This window comes from Chlorocebus sabaeus, chromosome 2, assembly GCF_047675955.1.
Source record: "Chlorocebus sabaeus isolate Y175 chromosome 2, mChlSab1.0.hap1, whole genome shotgun sequence".
Lineage (NCBI taxonomy): Eukaryota > Metazoa > Chordata > Mammalia > Primates > Cercopithecidae > Chlorocebus > Chlorocebus sabaeus.
This window is the reverse complement of record NC_132905.1, coordinates 60,983,628-61,002,153: the sequence shown is the minus strand read 5'-3', so window position 1 is coordinate 61,002,153 and position 18,526 is coordinate 60,983,628. Positions and strand designations below refer to the sequence as shown.

The 18,526-nt window shown below is 52.3% G+C and overlaps 2 protein-coding genes across 2 annotated transcripts; one reads left to right on the top strand and one right to left on the bottom strand.

Moving 5' to 3' along the window:
* The first annotated feature begins 1,709 nt into the window (after positions 1-1,709).
* THBD (thrombomodulin) lies at positions 1,710-5,699 on the top strand. Its single transcript, XM_007961739.3, has one exon. The coding sequence runs from the start codon at positions 2,027-2,029 to the stop codon at positions 3,905-3,907; it is 1,881 nt and encodes a 626-aa protein (XP_007959930.3). The 5' UTR covers positions 1,710-2,026; the 3' UTR covers positions 3,908-5,699.
* A 7,066-nt stretch (positions 5,700-12,765) lies between these two features.
* Positions 12,766-16,686, bottom strand: SSTR4 (somatostatin receptor 4). Its single transcript, XM_037993977.2, has one exon. The coding sequence runs from the start codon at positions 16,513-16,515 to the stop codon at positions 15,349-15,351; it is 1,167 nt and encodes a 388-aa protein (XP_037849905.1). The 5' UTR covers positions 16,516-16,686; the 3' UTR covers positions 12,766-15,348.
* Positions 16,687-18,526: the final 1,840 nt, after the last annotated feature.

Genomic DNA, 18,526 nt, shown 5'->3' with positions numbered 1-18,526 from the left:
TGTAACTGATCCTGTCCCCTCTCTTGTCTCATTCACTCTGGGAATCGTCCCCATATTCGGAGACCTTTCGGCAGTGCCTCAACGAGGTTCCTGCCCCTGAGGCTCCGCCCTCACCCCCACGGCGGCACCCCAGGCAGCCCTGCTTTTGCGTCCCGCTAGGCAAGCTGTGCACTAGAGTCACGACCCCCTGATTCAGCCCGGGCAGCCACCGCTTGCCTGCTCCCGCCGAGGACAGCCCTATTGTCCTATCTGCTGCTCTTCCCTTCCTCTTCCCAGGGAGTCCGCATCAGGGGAGGTGCAGCTGTGTGCATTCCGTGAGCTTCAGAACCCCGTGTCCAGCAGCTCCTTGGTTTCTGGGAGCTGGGGCGGCCTTCCCAGCGCAGAGCTCAGCTCAGCGGGATGTTTTGAGGCTCTCTGCCCCAAGGCGCTGGGGAGTATGGGGCGAGATAGTGGTGCTAGCCTCTTTCACTTTCAGAGTGTCCACGCCCCACCCGTTTGGTCACTGCGGGTCAGTCCAGTCCAGCCGGGTCTACCCCACCGGTGCGAGTCTGTCGCACGTGCAGACGCCATACTCTCTGTTCTTGTTTAAAGTCCGGGATCTACGGGGCCCTGGAGGCAAGAGGTGAACGCAGCGGAATCCACGCGGAACTGCCCGGGAACGCAGCTTCCAACCACAGAGGGAGGCCTATGTGCTCCTACACCTTAACCCTTTTTAGACCGAAACTTCTCCAACTTCCTTGGCTTTGTTTAGAGCTCGACAGCGCCGCCCCCTGGCGCTCGTTGTGAGGACAGTAGAGGAGAGAGGCAAGGGTGTTTTTAAACCGTTTGTCTTTCACCATTATGTGGGCGACCCGAGGGGGAGACACACTCTTCCGCATTCCTGGTAAGTGTACTACCTGATGAGGTCGAAAGCGACAGACTCCCATCTCCTCCTCCAGCCCTCCCCACCCTGCCCATCCACAGGACCGTGGCTCTTCAGTGCCCTTTGCCGAGCAAGTGGTATTTCTATGCACCTCGTATCAATTCGGCCTCTGGACGAAATGGAAACCTCCTTAGCCGACCCGGGTGGGATCCGCTGGGATCCCGCAGCGCCTCCCCTGGGGGCACTGCCAGTCACTCTGTTGAGGTGAGAGAAGCACGTCCTTCGGAAGCTGGACCGAAACTGGCCAGAATGACTTGCTCCCACGCGCCTGCTCCTACCTGGCGCCGCAGCAATCCACCTGCCACGGCTTCTGAGCGGGGTCCGGACCCCGGCGCCCTGACGGTGTCCCCGCGGCTTCCCCACCCGACGAAATGGAGTCTGGCGTTGACTCGTGCGTGCTCAGGGACTCGCGGGTCCCTGGCCAGCCATAGGGCAGAGGGCGCTGGTGTTAGGCCAGGCTTCCCCGCCCTGCCCCGTCACCCCAGCCACACCCACTGTCCTGTGAGGCCAAACACTCAGCTGGTTTCCTGAGCCAGGCACCCAGGCCGAGGATGGGATCCAGCTGTTTCTCCTTGCGATCCTGTCTTTGGGGAAGTCCACGTCCTAGGCAGTTCCTGCCAAAGTTCCCTTGGTGCCGATCACCCCTCCCAGCGTCCTGCAGGTCCTGTGCACCATCTCCCCCACGCTCCATTCAAAGCCCTCTTCTCTGAAGTCTCCGGTTCCCAGAGCTCTGCAATCCAGGCTTTCCTTGGAAGTGGCCGTAACATGTATGAAAAGAAAGAAAGGAGGACCAAGAGATGAAAGAGGATTGCACGCGTGGGGGCCCGAGTGGTGGGGGCGGGGACAGTCGTCTCGCTACAGGGGTGCTGGCCTTCCCTGGCGCCTGCCCCTACCGGCCCCGCCCGAGAACTTCCCTGCGCCAGGGCAGAGTTTACTCATCCCCGCGAGGTGATCCCATGCGCAAGGGCGGGCGCAGGGCGGCCAGAGGACCCAGCAATCCGAGTATGCGGCATCAGCCCTTCCCACTAGGCACTTCCTTCCTTTTCCCGAACGTCCAGGGAGGGAGGGCCGCGCACTTATAAACTCGTGCCCCGGCCGATCCTCATGTCAGAGGCTGCCTCGCAGGGGCTGCGCGCCGCGGCCAGAAGTGTCTGGGCTGGGATGGACAGGAGCGGCTGTCGCCATCGTCGTCCTGCGCTCCTCTGCTCCGGCACGGCCCAGTCTCAGTGCCAGCGCTTTCCCCGGCGCCTGCACGCTGTGCGCCTGGGTAACATGCTCGGGGTCCTGCTCCTTGGCGTGCTGACCCTGGCCGGCCCGGGGTTCCCCGCACCCGTAGAACCGCAGCCCGGTGGCAGCCAGTGCGTCGAGCGCGACTGCTTCGCGCTCTACCCCGGCCCCGCGACCTTCCTCGATGCCAGTCAGATCTGCAATAGACTGCGGGGCCACCTAATGACAGTGCGCTCCTCAGTGGCTGCCGATGTCATTTCCTTGCTACTGAGCGGCGACCGCGGCGTTAGCCGGCGCCTCTGGATCGGCCTTCAGCTGCCACCCGGCTGCGGCGACCCCAAGCGCCTCGGGCCCCTGCGCGGTTTCCAGTGGGTTACGAGAGACAACTACACCAGCTACAGCAGGTGGGCGCGGCTCGACCTCAATGGGGCTCCCCTCTGCGGCCCGTTGTGCGTCGCTGTCTCCGCTGCTGGGGCCACTGCGCCCGGCGAGCCGGTCTGGGAGGAGCAGCAGTGCGATGTGAAGGCCGATGGCTTCCTCTGCGAGTTCCGCTTCCCAGCTACCTGCAGGCCCCTGGCTGTGGAGCCCGGCGCCGCAACTGCTGCCGTCTCGATCACCTATGGCACCCCGTTTGCGGCCCGCGGAGCGGACTTCCAGGCGCTGCCAGTGGGCAGCTCCGCCGCGGTGGCGCCCCTCGGCTTAGAGCTGATGTGCGCTGCGCCGCCCGAAGCGGTCCAGGGGCACTGGGCTAGGGAGACGCCGGGCGCTTGGGACTGCAGCGTGGAGAACGGCGGCTGCGAGCACGCGTGCAATATAATCGCAGGGGCTCCCCGCTGCCTGTGCCCAGCCGGCGCCGCCCTGCAGGCAGACGGCCGCTCCTGCACGCACTCCTGCAACGACCTCTGTGAGCACTTCTGCGTTCCCAACCCCGACAAGCCGGACTCCTACTCGTGCATGTGCGAGACGGGCTACCGGCTGGCGGCCGACCAACACCGGTGCGAGGACGTGGATGACTGCTTGCTGGTGCCCAGTCCGTGCCCACAGCGCTGTGTCAACACACAGGGTGGCTTCGAGTGCCACTGCAAACCTGGCTACGACCTGGTGGACGGCGAGTGTGTGGAGCCCATGGACCCGTGCTTCGGAGCCAACTGCGAGTACCAGTGCCAGCCCTTGAACCAAACAAGCTACCTCTGCGTCTGCGCGGAGGGCTTCGCGCCCATTCCCCACGAGCCGCACAGGTGCCAGATGTTTTGCAACCAGACTGCCTGTCCAGCCGACTGCGACCCCAACACCCGGGCTAACTGTGAGTGCCCTGACGGCTACATCCTGGACGACGGTTTCATGTGCTCGGACATCGACGAGTGCGAAAACGGCGGCTACTGCTCTGGGGTGTGCCGCAATCTCCCCGGTACCTTCGAGTGCATCTGCGGGCCCGACTCGGCCCTTGTCCGCCTGATTGGCAAAGACTGTGACTCCGCCGAGGTGGATGGTGGTGACGACGGCTCTGGGGAGCCACCCCCAGGCCCGACGCCCGGCTGCACCTCGAGTCCCCCGGCCGTGGGGCGCGTGCATTCGGGCGTGCTCATAGGCATCTCCATCGCGAGCCTGTGCCTGGTGGTGGCGCTTTTGGCGCTCCTCTGCCACCTGCGCAAGAAGCAGGGAGCCGCCAGGGCCAAGATGGAGTACAAGTGCGCGGCCCCTTCCAAGGAGGTAGTGCTGCAGCCCGTGCGGACCGAGCGGAAGCCGCAGAGACTCTGAGCGGCCTCCGTCCAGGAGCCCGGCTTTGGCGTGGCCTTTCTCTCCCTCCTGGGCCTCCTCACCCCCAGCTTTGCTACCCAAAGCACCTTAGTTGGCATTACAGCTGGAGAAGACCCTCCTCGCACCCCGAAGCTGTTTTCTTCGATTCCATGGCTAACTGGGGAGGGAGTGATTAGAGAGAGGAGAGTGAGCCTCGGCGTCTTCCTTGACGTCACTGGACCACTGGGCAGAGATGGCAATTTTGCAACGAAGACACAGACTGCGATGTGTCCCAGGTTCTCATCACTGGGCACAGGAGGGTGAGCGTTATTGATCGAGAGCCTTTTGGGCAGACCTTGACCTCGTGGGCTAGGGATGACCAAAATATTTATTTTTTTTTAAGTATCTAGGTTTTTGTTTGTATCCTTTGTTCCTACCTGTATGTCTCCAGTATCCACTTTGCACAGCTCTCAGGTCTCTCTCTCTCTTTCCAGACTCCCACTTGTCATGTGACAGCTAAACTATCTTGGTGATTTTTTTTTTTTTTTCCTAGCCCTCTCACATTTATGAAGCAAGCCCCATTTATTCCCCATTCTTCCTAGTTTTCTCATCCCAGGAACTGGGCCAACTCACTTGAGTCACCCTACCTGTGCCTGACCCTACTTCTTTTGCTCTTAGCTATCTGCTCAGACAGAACCTCTACATGAAACAGAAACAAAAACACTAAAAGTAAAAATGGCCATTTGCTTTTTCACCAGATTTGCTAATTTATCCTGAAATTTCAGGTTCCCAGAGCGAAATAATTTTAAACAAATGTTGAGATGTAACAGGTATTAAATTGATGTTGCTGGACTGTCATAGAAATTACACCCAAAGAGGTTTTTATCTTTATTTTTAAGCAGTGAGCCTGAATTTTGTTGCTGTTTTGATTTGTACTGAAAAATGGTAATTGTTGCTAATCTTCTTATGCAGTTTCCTTTTTGTTGTTATTACTTGTTTTTGACAGTGCTGAAAATGTTGAGAAGGTTGCTCTAGATTGAGAGAAGAGACAAGCACCTCCCAGGAAACAGTTTAAGAAAGTTTTGAACTGCAAGATTCATGCCAATTAGCAATTGACTCTCACTGTTCTTGTCACTAGTAGACCAAAATAAAACCAGCTCTACTGGTCTTGTGGAATTGGGATCTTGGGAATAGATACTGGAGGATGCCCAATTAGGGCCTAGCCTTAATCAGATCCTCAGAGAATTTCTACCATTTCAGAGAGGCCTTTTGGAATGTGGCCCCTGAACAAGAATTGGAAGCTGCCCATGGGAGCTGGTTAGAAATGCAGAATCCTAGGCTCCACCCCATCTAGTTCATGAGAATCTATATTTAACAAGATCAGCAGGGGGTGTGTCTGCTCAGTAATTTGAGGACAACTGTTCCAGACTGCTTCCAATTTTTTTGGAACACATTAAATATGGATCAGTTATAAGTAGCAGGCCAAGTCAGGCCCTTATTGTCAAGAAACTGAGGAATTTTCATTGTGTAGCTTTGCTCTTTGGTAGAAAAGACTAGGTACACAGCTCTAGACACTGCCACACAGGATCTGCAAGGTCTTTGGTTCAACTAAGCCAGGAATGAAATCCTGCTTCAGTATATGGAAATAAATGTATCATAGAAATGTATCTTTTGTAAGACAAAGGTTTTCCTTTTCTATTTTGTAAACTCAATATATTTGTACATAGTTATTTATTTATTGGAGAAAAACTAGAACACAGGCAAAATCCTTGCTTATGACATCACTTGTGCAAAATAAACAAATGACAGTGTGCTCTCGGGTTGTGTGTCTGTTCACTTTTCCTCCCCCAGTGCCCTCATTGTATGTCATTAAATGGGACTCACAAACCACGCAAATGCTATGAGAAGCAGGGAGGCCTGCCCTGCACCCCAGCACTTGTGTTGTCTGGTGATGGCACCATCTCTGATTTTCAAAGCTTTTTCTAGAGGCTATGATTTTCACTGTAGAATGATTTCATACTATCTCTGTGTGCACAGATATTGATTTATTTTCCTTCTGTAACCATAACAACTTCATATATGAGGACTTGTGTCTCTGTGCTTTTAAACATATTATAGGATTATTTGTTGGAATGAATTAAATAAACCCTTCCTGGGGCATCTGGCGAATCCCAGCTGTGTGTCCTGTGTATGGTTTGGCGTTATCTCCTCTGCGAGATATCCAAATTCACTGTAGTCATGAAGGGTCTCAGTTTGTGGCTCTAATTCAAGTATTCATTTCTAAACGTCTCATCCAGTATGAAATCATTCTCATCTCTGTTGGAGATTAAAAATTTTGCCTTTTCAATGCACACATTTCTTTGGCTCACTTTTCTAGGATGGTAGGGCTGGCTGAATGCAATATGCAGGGCCCAGAAAGATTTTTTAAAGAAGAAATTAAAGTAGAGTCCAGGCAAATATTCAAATGCTTTATATATCTGGATAATGCCAAACTCGTGAGTTTTAGTTTGAGTGGTTATTGTGAAGACAGGGTTGGAGATTTTGACATCCATCGCAGATGAAGTGATGGCTGTAGTGTGTGTGCTGGGGCAGCTGCCATGCACCGTGCCCTATGGAGAAAACAAGCTGAGCCATGCTCTCCCTAAGGAGTAGACTAAATCTTTGTGAAGAGCTACACAAGTGGGGGCAGGACAGGTGCAGGTAAATGGGGTTGGGAGACCAGAGAAGACAGTGATACCTTACAGTTTGCCCGTTACCCAGCCTTCTGTTTTTCAAAAGGGTCTGCTCCTAGTCACTGTCAAATCGACTTGTAGGACCTCATTGCGTTAGGATTTCTTGTTATTCCAGAAAAAGGGCATTTTCTTAAGGAACACTGGAAAACCAAAACACACTTTCAAAACCCAGAGGCAAAAACCTTCATGCGGCGTCTTGGGCCCCAGGACATTAGTTGTGTGGGGCCCTGAGCTTCCCTGTCCTCCTCACTTCCTGCTGCCCCGGGGATCAGCAGCTCTGTTTACCGGTCTCATCTGAACTTGAGATTCTCAAAACGCTAAATAGCCACAGTGCCTCTCAGGGAAAGACACCAGGACCACATAAACAAATCAGTTAGCTTTAAAAAGTGTCCCTGAGCATTTAAAATCAGGACAGACCTTATGAAACCAGTGCCATGGGTCAACCTGTGTGGTCTCTGCTTTCTGTTCACATCATTGGACACCCAGGTCTGACGGAGACTCCCAGGGACCAGATGCTGGTGGTATTTCACAGCATGAAAGGCCGGGGCAAGAAAGCCAAGGTGGTATTTCTGGATAAGCCAGCATTTTTTTTTCTTCTTAGCCTGCTGTTATAAAGCAAACAGAATTCATTTTTTAAGTCAAATGACTGTGTTATCTTTTTTTTTTCTTCCCCAGTTCTCACCTCTTTTCTTAGATTAGTTCAGCAATTATCCACTGAGCACTTACTCTGTGCCTTTCATGGTGATAGGTACAATGACTAGTCCCTGCCATATAAGCTAGACTCTGGCAGGGGAGAAAGACATGAAACAACTGATCATCCCCAAATTGTACTTAACTTAGAAACAGTGATAAGTGCAGGGGAAGAAGAGCACAGCACACTCTGAAAAGGCACACAAGGGAGGCAGGATTTAGAGTGGAGGACTAGAGGGAGCGTCCTGGACAAGCTGACACTTAACACCAGACCTGAAGGGGAAGGAAGGGCTTGTCAAATGCAAACTGGAGTGGGAGGCAGTCCAGGCGGGAAGAATCACACCGCAAAGGCCCTGCACCAGGAAGAGGCCTGGTGGAGCCCACTGAGCATAGTGAATGAGGTGAGACGGGCTGCAAGGGAGCTGAAAAAGTGGAAAGAAAGATACAAGCAGTGGGAGATGACTGTAGAGGCTGTAGGTCAAAGACACTGAAAGAAAGACTGAAAGAATGACATTGAAAAATGTTCTAGGTGCAAGTGGGTGTACTCAAGGAGTTTTGATAAGAGTGCGCTGGGATTCAATTTATGTACTGCATTGTTTGGGAAGATAACAACTACTTCTAGATGTATTTACATGTCCCTCTTGGGCAGGAACCTGCACAATTTCTGCTGTAAGCACCTCGCAGGGCTAATATGTGGTGTGAGCAGCATACACACCTGGGTGTGATCCCAGCCTGACACCTGCTGGTCACATGGCCACAGGCACCACATCACCCTTCAAAGGCTATAAGACGGGTGCAAGCAGTGCCATCTCACGAGGTTTCCAAGAAGATTAGGTGAGGCAATAAGCTCAGTTTCTGGCCCATAGTAGATGTCCAATAACTGTTTACTTGTGTGCCAGTGAACTGGTAGATGCATAAATGAGTACAGAAAAAAGCTGTGTTGGAATCATGAGTGTCTTAGGGGCAAACTCAAGGTTGCACAAAGTGGAGACTGTTCCATCAAGGGAAGATGCAGTTGCTTGGGGTGATGTTGTCAATGCCAGAGGAAGTGTAATGTTGGATTTCCAGGCATCTCTCATGGCTTAAACGGGAAGACTTTTGTGCCAGTTAAGAAGTGAGCTCCAACACTCAGTCACTTTAAAATCTAGCTTTGAAGGCTTCAGCTTATTTTCCCTTCTCACAAGGCCTAGTCAAGTACAGGGGGCAAAGACTCCCTCTGCTCTTCTCCCAGGGCGGCTCAGAGGAGGCAGAACATGCTCCAGAGTGCCCTTCTCCATTTCTCAGGGCCCAAAGGAGAAAGAGACACACAGATCTGGCCCCGGCAGAGCCAGGCCTCCTATCAGAGGTACGGAGGGAGGTTCCTGCAGGTGACATTCCTTCGAAAGACATTATGGTTGTGGATGGGGCCAGAAGAACCCCCACCTCCTACCTTTTGGAGACGCTTGCTGTTCTCTGTTGAATGCGATTCCTTATTATATCATCTATTCAAGGAAAACTGAGGTTGCAAATAATGCATGAAAACACATTTTCTTCATGGTTATAGCTCAGTGGGGGTACCCAAAATACATTGCCTGACCTTTAGAGGCATTTCTTCAAAAAACAATGCAGGCAATGCCCAGTTCTTTCTTTCTCTCTCCCCTCCCTCCCTCCCTTCCTTCCTTCCTTCCTTCCTTCCTTCCTTCCTTCCTTCCTTCCTTCCTTCCTTCCTTCCTTCCTTCTTTCTTTCTTTCTTTCCTTTCTCTTTCTCTCTTTCTCTCTTTCTTTTCTTTCTTTCTTTCTTTCTTTCTTTCTTTCTTTCTTTCTTTCTTTCTTTCTTTCTTTCTTTCTTTCTTTCCTTTCTTCTTCTTCCTTTCTTCCTTTCTTCCTTTCTTCCTTTCTTTCCTTTCTTTCCTTTCTTTCCTTCCTTTCTTTCCTTTCTTTCCTTTCTTTCCTTTCCTTTCTCCCTTTCTCCCTTTCTCTCTCTCTCTCTCTCTCTTTCTCTCTTTCTCTCTTTCTTTCTTTCTTTCTTTTCTTTCTTTGTTTCTTTTCTTTCTTTTCCAGAATGAATGCCCTGGGCTCAGCGTTATCTCTTTTTGTTTTGAGTGTTCCCTTCCTCCTTTTTTTTTTTTTTTTTTGGTTAGCAGGTTCAGATGTAGGCAAACAACTGATTTCCTCTTACAAGAGAAACTAAATATTGTTTTAACATCAGATTCTAATAGAATTGAAATCCTTTTCAGGGTATTTTGAAAGTGTGATTGCAAAAGACAAAAGAACCCTGGGGATGGGTTAACTCAAGGTCACGCCCACTGGAGATGGGGATCAGACAGCAGAGGGTTTCAGGGATCCAATGAGAAACACCCAGAGTCAAAGCTGGGGTCTGTGACAATTATGCGACCTGGGCCACAGGCCAGATATTTCCTTGAATCTCTGCCTGAAGGAAATCTTCTGTTAAAATAGCAAATTTTATACGGATATTATCCTGAGACAAAACCCACTTATCTTCTGCATATTCAACACCTGGCAATATAACCTCTGTACTTGCCTGTCTCAAATCTTCTTTCTGGCTTCTCACTAATGCCCTCCCTAAATGCTAAGTTACCCCACTATTGTCCAGCAAAGCTTTGCTCTACTTGGCAAAGAGGAGAGGGGCTTTTCAACATTCTCCCTAATTCCTCCCCTTTTCCCTCTGCCTCCTGCCTTATTTTAATTCCTTTGAGAACATGGATCCCACCTTCCACAAACTCTTTGGAGATCCTATGCCTTGTTCATTGTCCCCCTCTTTTGATAAATTTGTTCTGAAATGCTCATATAATCCCAAATCACCATTTTCAGTGAGCCGTTGCCAGGGTTTGACTACAGTCTTTCTTCATGTATTTTCCCCCTCCTCCAAAAAGGTAGTACTGCAGAAACCCAATGGTAGTGCCAGGAGAATGGAAAGTCTGAGAAGGGCATGGGGCAAGTCCCAGTTTCACTGTTTAATTTGTCTATGACTCTGCAGAGCACAGGGTACAGCCATGTTAAACATGAACTAAAATGAAGAGCAAACTCAACAGCAAGCTGCCTGGAGGCCTGCGACAAATGGAAATGGTGGTTTTTGGATGGGGCTGGGTCTTGAGGAACACTCTGCTCTGTTTGGCTGGAAGGGAGCTTGGAGTGGAATCCATACCCTCTCTCCAGTGCTTGGAGTAAAGGATCATGAAGTCATTATGGAATTAGCAGCTTGCCCAGGGACATATTCAACCCTCTAGTTTCTCCAGGTGGTGTCTGGAGTCCAGGACATTTCTTTTCAGATCCATAAGGTCAAGAGGGCTGTAGCTTCCTACGTAAACTAGTTGAGGTCTCCTAATCTGGAGCTTGGGAAATGGTGTAACCAGGTGGCCTTCCTGGATTTGGGGATAGCACCATCTCCAATTCTGTACCTCCTCAGATCCTCCCCATGCTATCTGTGTCCTGCTTCCTTGGGCACACATCACAGCCACTAAGAGGGAAGTAGATGTTGACCAAAACAGTCCCAATCTTGACTGGGGCAATAGTCAAATGTAAAAATTTGCATGTCAAAATTCATAGAACTGTACAACTAAAAAGAGAACACTCTACCATATGTAAATTATACTTCAATTAAAAATAGATTAAAAAGAAATTACAGCCTCCTCAGAACACTAATGAAAGTCTGATTTAAAAAAAAAATGAAAAAAAAAAAAAGACACCCAACTCTGCACCAATTCCCTCTTCCTCCTTCTGTGTCATGAAGCAGTCACGATTTGAATGGCAAACCTTCCTCCCCTGGGCCAGGAACACGGACTTTGTGTGTCACTGTGCACCTGCAGGTGGATACTGTTGCTCTGTCGTCTCCACACAGGAATGCAGCCTTCCCTGGGCCACTGTGGGCTGGAAGCGGGAGAGCCGGGACTAGGCCCTGGTCTGCATGCCTCTCAATCTCTCCTCTCTCCCCATCTACACACGTCCACATTGGGTGAGTTTTGACCTTTGGAAGCCCCGCTCTCTAGGCAGATAGAGCCCCTGGAATCCAGTCATTTCAAGTGCTATGTTGCAGCAGGTGGATGCTCATGGTGTCTTTTGACAATAGGAAGCCACATGTTTTTATTTGTAGAAAGTCAATACTCCCATTCTAGGCATTTTTTTACATAAGTTCTCCCTCATTTCAGAAAGTGCCCCCATTGTTAAGCACTAAAGTCCATTCATTCACAGGATTGAGGACCCTGCCTTTCAGTTGATATAAAGTTGATGAAAGTTGGAAAGAAGGACATGTTCAACCCCTCCCTGAAGAGCAGAGGCGCGTGAGTCTCAATTTCACAAGGACCCCAGAGCTTTTGATATGCTTCTTGTACTAGGCAGGCCCAAGCCCCTCATTAGAGCTTGCCACCACTGACCCCTGGCTCTTAGGGCAAAGTCCTCATCCTTGAGGTGGCATAGAAGGTGTTGGGCTCCTGCTCATGTGCCTGCCAGTGCCTCACATGCCCCTGTGGTCTGTAGGTCACATTGAGCCCTTCAGTGCCTTCCAATGCAGGCCCTTTGCACGTGCTGTTCCCTTTGCTTAGAGCTTACAGGAACACCCTGTGCCCCGCCACTTCCTTTCCTAGTTAATGCCCAGGTACCCTTCAGAGGAGGTCATCTCCAGCCATTTTCCTGGGGGATGTCTGCTCTGAGTCAAGGGCAGCTTCTTTTATCATCTCTTAGAAAGCATATTCCTTTCCTGTAGAGTGCTTATTTAGGTTTAGAACTGTACTCTCATTTCTGTGCTTATTTGATTAATGCATATCTTTTGCCACTAAACCTCCAAGCTCCATGAAGGCAGAAGCTACCTTTGTAGACTCATCATTTTGTCTCAAAACCTGTTGCACTGCCTGAGAGAAGCACTTAGCGAACTGTCCGCATGTATACCCCCCTGCATGCTAGTCAGCAAGACAGTTTCCAGGGTGTGCTGCTGGTTGATGGCATACACCATGGTGGAGCTGTCTCAGAAAACACAGCCCTAGGATTCTAACATTTGTCCTTAAGGAATCCGAGGCTATGCTGTCATCTACTTATGGAACGAGAATGTGGGAGACAGCGGTGATTCACTACCTCCATCTTCTCAGAGAAGAGTGTCAATGCCCACATCTGCTAGGATTCATGTCTGGTTTCTGAGGCAGTGTGGCCAAAACATGCTGCATTTAGTTGATCCTTTTCATCCACCTCTAGCACCTAAGGAATGCTAGCTATGATGCCTTTAACGAAAGTGAAGCTAATACTTCACAGACGAGTGCGAAAGTCATATGCATCTTTGCTCACAGATCAGAGCTGACAAACTGGGCAAGTATCCTGTTGAATGAGAGACTTTCATGTCCAAATACCATCTTCCCTGACTATCTGGGAAAACGGAACACCTGACTTGTCATGGAACTGTAAATTAAAGACCATTTTTAAAAGAAAAAGCAAGACCTCTGATGGATGGAGGGAGGAGAAAAGGCTTTTTCCACCTGTGGTAGAAAATGTTTTTATTCACAATGATGTCAGTAGCTGTGACTCCTGCCTTAGTAGGTAGAACAAGATGACCATCGAAGCAAGTCTCCCAGGCAGGTGACGTATGTCAGTGGCTTTCAGGATCCTGGCTGTATGGCTCATGATTTCAATTCATTGCAATCTTCTGTACACAAACTACAAGGGAGGGTTTCATGCAACCAGTTGTTACAAAAGCCTGGGGCTGATGGAAGTAATGCTGGCAGCACTGTTGATAGGCTCTAAACATAGCCCCGACAAGTGTTCAGGGTGCCTTGCTGCTGCCAGGGAATTGAAAAGGACTTGAAGCTGAAGAAGAGAGCAGTGGGTGGGCTCACCCCCCACCTCTACCCCGCCGCCATCCTCATGACTTATGACTGCAGAGTCAAGGGCAGTGTTCACGTTCATTTTCCAGCGGTGATGGAAAGAGGACTAAGCAGAGAAGTGTGCTATCTCCCACCCTCCCACCATCCGATTCGTGTGTCTCCCTGGTGTCTCTGCCAGCAGAGTTTACAGCTGGGAAGAGCTCAAAACTCGAAACCTCCCTTGGCACATATTTCAAGTGGGAAACTGAAGCTTAGAGAAGTTAAATCACTGCTCATGGGGTAGCTGAGGCTGAGGTGTCCTGCCTCTCAGAGACTTTTCTTTCTATCACCTGTAGCTGCCTCTCCTTCAACCTTCATCAACTAAGTTAAAAGGTTGACGTTGCTAAATAGAATGTGTCTTATTCCATGCTAATCTGGGCAGCCACACACGAGTGTTGCCAAGACTCCTGATAGGTGCCACGCCTTGCTTATCAGAGAGTTTGCCCAGTGTGATCACTGGGAGACTAAAGAAAGGACCCCTCAATCCCACATACAAGCTGGAAAGAAGCTCTGGTGACCACTGCCAGTGTTGTGAACCCCTCACCTCACTGCTGTCAACCTGGGTGGTCCTCGGAGTTCCATTCAACCACATTTATCATGTGCCCATCCTGGCAGGCATTGTCAGACACTGAGGAACAAAGAAATGGTGCAGTTTAAAAAACCTCCAAGTAGTTATGGTTACACAAGACCCACAGACATGGAGACTGACTTACTCCAGACACCCAAGGTATCCCTGGTGGGTACCGACAAATTAGGGATGGTTGATAGCTCTGTGTGTGCGCATGTGTGTTTGCAGGATCAGAGGGTTCTGTGACTTAGTTTTGAAACTTCCATTCCACAGTCATGTCTCTAGTATGTAGTACAGACATGGTTACCCATTCTCTCAGAGTGGTCTGTGAGGCTGACCACTCTGAACGGCACAGGGTGTTGCCCTTTGGCTGTCTCTCCCCGTCCCCACACCATCTTCCCCATAGCACCAGAATGATCGTCCAGAATCAGGCTGGCTAAACTCAGAGGTAGTCTCTGAGTGCTAAGCCAGGTGGGCCCCCCCAAACTTCATACATGTTCCTATGTTGTCACACCAGATGCTAACATAAGTATTCCAAGTTCTCCTTTGTCCCCTCCCCTGCTTTTACCAGAAAGCAGAATTAAAGCTCCTCTTGAGCTCTTTCCCTGTGGGAAAGACAATTTATCCTTTGGTTAACACATCAGGCAACAAAGATACGGCCTTTTATTGTGTTCAACTTACATGTTAATATCTAATGTGGCTGATGTTTTACTGAACGATGATATTCTAAAATAGGGGGTGATGAAGCTGCCTCCTCTATCCAAAACCTGGGCTGGTTCCCATCCCTCACTGCTCTCTGGTCGGCTTTTCCCGCCCATGGCTCCTCTGCCACTCACCACCACAGTATAAATTGCTGCCTTAATGAGTTCTCATGTTCCCATATCAAAGGATCAGGGACAAAAAAATTACATCATAGGAGCTAGATGAGGTTTTTATTATCTCTGCTTTGTTATTACTGACCTGGTTTTGTCTTGCAATAAACCCCATGTCGTGTCTCTCCAAACCTTTTCTACTCACAGGAAGACAGTTCCTGGCTCGGGGCAACCCAGGGAGACAGCTGTGACAGGAAGCAGGTGTTCCCAAGTGAGGGGTGAGTGGGGAGGGAAGCAAGTGAGCCTGGCTGTTAACATAAGTCTCACTTAACAAGAGCCCAGGAAGAGATATAGAGGGCAGGTGCTTGGGGGCATCTTCCTTCCTCCTCTCTCCTGTACAAGCTGTGCTCCCACCACAAGGCAGAGTGTTTGCAGAGAGGAAGGGTGCTACCTCCCTCCACCCTCTTGAGTCCTCTCCCAAGCAGTGGTTGTAACGAGTCACACACAGGGGCCATTCATCTCTCACCACCTCCTGCTTCCCAGTCCTTGAAGAAAAGCCAGAGATTCAGGAATGATTAATATCCTAGCCCAGTTCCCAGAGGAGTCCTACCCATATGGAAGCATCCTTCTGAAAGCCAGAGTGCAGGGGAGAGGAGAGCAGCAGAAGAGTTCTGACACTCTTTGGCAGGTACATGGGCTGCTGGAAGGAACAGATGGTGGAGCTTAGGTGAGCATCCAGGAGATGCGGTCTTCGGCTGTAGGAATGGTGCCGACCTCTTGGGAGGTGGCCACGCAAGGCAGGTAGGGGAAAGGCTCTTCAGAAGGCGGTGGTCCTGGTCAGGTGGATGCGCTTGCGGCTGGGCTCTGGTTGCAGGGGTTCCTGCTGGCAGGGGAGCGGGGGGCACATCCACCTTGCCCCACCTCTGCTCTTGAGAGCAGTGGCATAGTAGTCCAGGGGCTCCTCCTCAGCACCGCCAGCACCTTCCAGGAGGCAGCAGCGCAGGCAGAGAACCCGCTGGAAGGATCGGCGGAAGTTGTCGGAGAGGAAGCCATAGAGTACGGGGTTGGCGCAGCTGTTGGCATAGCTGAGGATGAGGGACACGTGGTTGACGGTGGCGTCAAGGCTGGTCACAAAGAGGTTCAGCAGCTGCACCACGTAGAAAGGCATCCAGCAGAGCACAAAGACGGCCACGACCATCAGCACCAGCCTGGTGATTTTCTTCTCCGAGCGCCTGCGCTGCTGCCAGCCAGCGCGCAGGGCCACGGCCCGCATCTTGCCCACGATGAGCAGATAGCACAGGCCGATGGCCAGCACCGGCAGCAGAAAGCCCAGCAGGAAAGTGTAGACCACGAAGACTGCCGACCAGGCCGGGTGTGGCCAGTGCAGGTTGCAGGCCACGGCCTGGCCGCCGCGAGCCGGTCTGGTGTCTGCGAAGATGGCGATGGGGAGAGTGACCAGCAGGGACGCTAGCCACACGCCCAAGTTGATGAGCTTGGCCACGCTGGGCCGCCGGTAGGTAGCCGCGCGCAGAGGGTGCACCACCGCCACGTAGCGGTCCACGCTGAGCACGGTGAGACAGAAGACGCTGGTGAACATGTTGAGGCCGTCAACGCTCAGCACCGCGCGGCACAGCACTGAGCCGAAAGGCCAGTGGCGCAGGGCGGCGGACGAGGCCACGAAGGGCACGCTTAGCATGAAGAGCTCGTCGGCTACGGCCAGGTTGAGCAGGTAGATGTTGGTAGCCGTCTTCATCTTGGCGTAGCGAAGGATCACGAAGATGACCAGGGCGTTGCCCACCAGCCCCACCAGGCACACCAGCGCGTAAATACACTGGATGGCGACCATGCCCGCCGCCCCCGCGTCCCCACGCCCCGCCACCGCCTCCTCCTCCTCCGCAGGAGCGCTGCTGGCATTGGCTGCGGGTGGCCAGGCCGTCTCCAGCCCTTCTTCGCCCCCGGGGGGCAGCGTCGAGGGGGCGTTCATGCCCAGGGGTGCCGGCGCCGGGCGGCGGGGCGCGGCGGAGCTAGCGCTGCGAGAGAGAGCGCGGGCGCCGGACCCGGGGCGGTGGCTGGCGCGCAGACTCGCGGCTCTTCCCCGGCTCCGCTGAAGAGCTGCAGGCACCGCGGAGCGCCGGCCAATCCCCGCGCCCCGCGCTCTGCCGCTGAGGGGGCCCGCCTGGCTCGCAGCGCTGTGGCCAGCGCCACTAGGTACCCCAGCTCCTGGGCACCTGGCCTCACACAGCCCTGGAGTCCTCTCCGGCCCCGCTCCGTTTTCCCACCTTCGCAGCCCCTTCCTTGCTGCCTACTCTGCCCCAGGTTCCCGGGTATCCAGTCCGGCTCCAGGGCCAACAGTAACCCCCACCCCGTACGGCCCTCTCGGGGTCCCCCGCCTGGCCTCTTTCCTTCACACCTCTATTCAGATTCCGTCTTCCCCAGCAGCCCTTTGAGGTTCAATTCCCTGCTTTGGTACAGGGGGTCTGCAGCGGCGGGACTGGGGGTCCCGGAGTCCTCCCTTTGGGTAAAGATGTGCCCGGAATTGGTCAGGGACCACCTGGAACCTCGGAGCCACTTGCCTTGCCCTTGACATTCCCTCACCCTGCCCTTTAATCCTCGAGACGACCCATCCTGGCCCATGGCTGGGTCCGTTTTACAGAGGCGGAACCTGAGGCTTCCACTGGCCTCTTGGTGAATTTCAGGTCTGTCAGGATGTCGTTTTCCCCACCGCTCACCATTCCTTTCCCTGCTCCCCAACCCACCCCGGACAACTGCAGATGCCGGACCTTTTAACTTCTGTCTCCGAGCAGTTGAGGTGGGGTGGGCACAAGGAATGGAGACGGACAGGTGGAGGCAGAGATGCCACCAAAGAAGGCCAAGCCTGTGCTAGCTCTCTCAGGAACTGGCAGAAGCTACGGGAGCCGGACATCTCAGAAACTTCACCCTGTGACTGGGTCTCCATCCCTGGCCTCTGAAATGTGCCTGGGGAGGACTGCTGTTGAGAGGTCGGGAAAGAAAGTGGTTCCGGCCTGGAATTCCCTTCTCCAGCTAAACTCCAGAGATAGTGAGTTCACTCACCCCTGGGCTGGACACCCAGGAGCAGCCGCCAGCTCCAGCCCTAGTCCCTCTAGCTGGCACAGGGCGCAGCAACGTTCCTAAACTGGGGATTGGCCTGGGAAAGTTATTCTTAAAGGAGCGCTGACTTTTAGGAGGCTGGCTGTCTTTGGCCCCATCTCTGTGGGATGGTGGCCCCCTTTAGTCCCCAGCACGGCCCAGAAGGGCTTTTGGTGGGTATAGAATTGGCTACCTGGGGGATGGGGCCTCAGCTTTCCGCTGGGTAGCTGGGACAGTGACGGAGAGGAGGGAGTCGGGATGCAACTGGAGGAGGCCTTTCCAAGACTGCGAGGGTGGGGGAGCTGCCGATTGCTGTTTGTCCAGGCGTGGGATGGGAGCATGGGCTGATCAGCGACAGTGCAGCTCCATGGTTGACCTCAACCAATGTCCCAGTTCTCTGTCACTCAAATAGATGTATTGGGAGGATTTGGTCTAGCACTCCTCCACTCTGTAGGTTGGTCTGTCCTTTCCTCTTTGTCCCTAAGAGAGAGACTCTTCACATCTTTGTCCTTAAGAGAGACACCCTTCCCTCAGAAAGAGGAAGGAGATGGCACCTTTGTCATTCTACTCGGCAATATCATTTGGTGGAAGGGAACAAGGGCAACCTCAGATTTGGGAGGGAAGAGGAGTTTAGGGGCTTTTCCCTTTAACCCTGGTCTTGGGAAAACCCTTATGTGTCTCTTCTGCAGATAGCCTTTCCAGGGCTTAGTGTGGAAGTGCTGGGGGCTATCTTGTCCTCCTGGTCTCCTCTCTTCTCTGTCCTCTCAGCCCATTGAACACTTGGCCCCTTCCCTTTCCTGAGAAAGTATTTCTTCTTGTCCTGCCTCATGTCTGAGCCCCTGGAATCCTTCTCATGTCTACTTTAGGTTTTTCTCCTAATGCTTCCT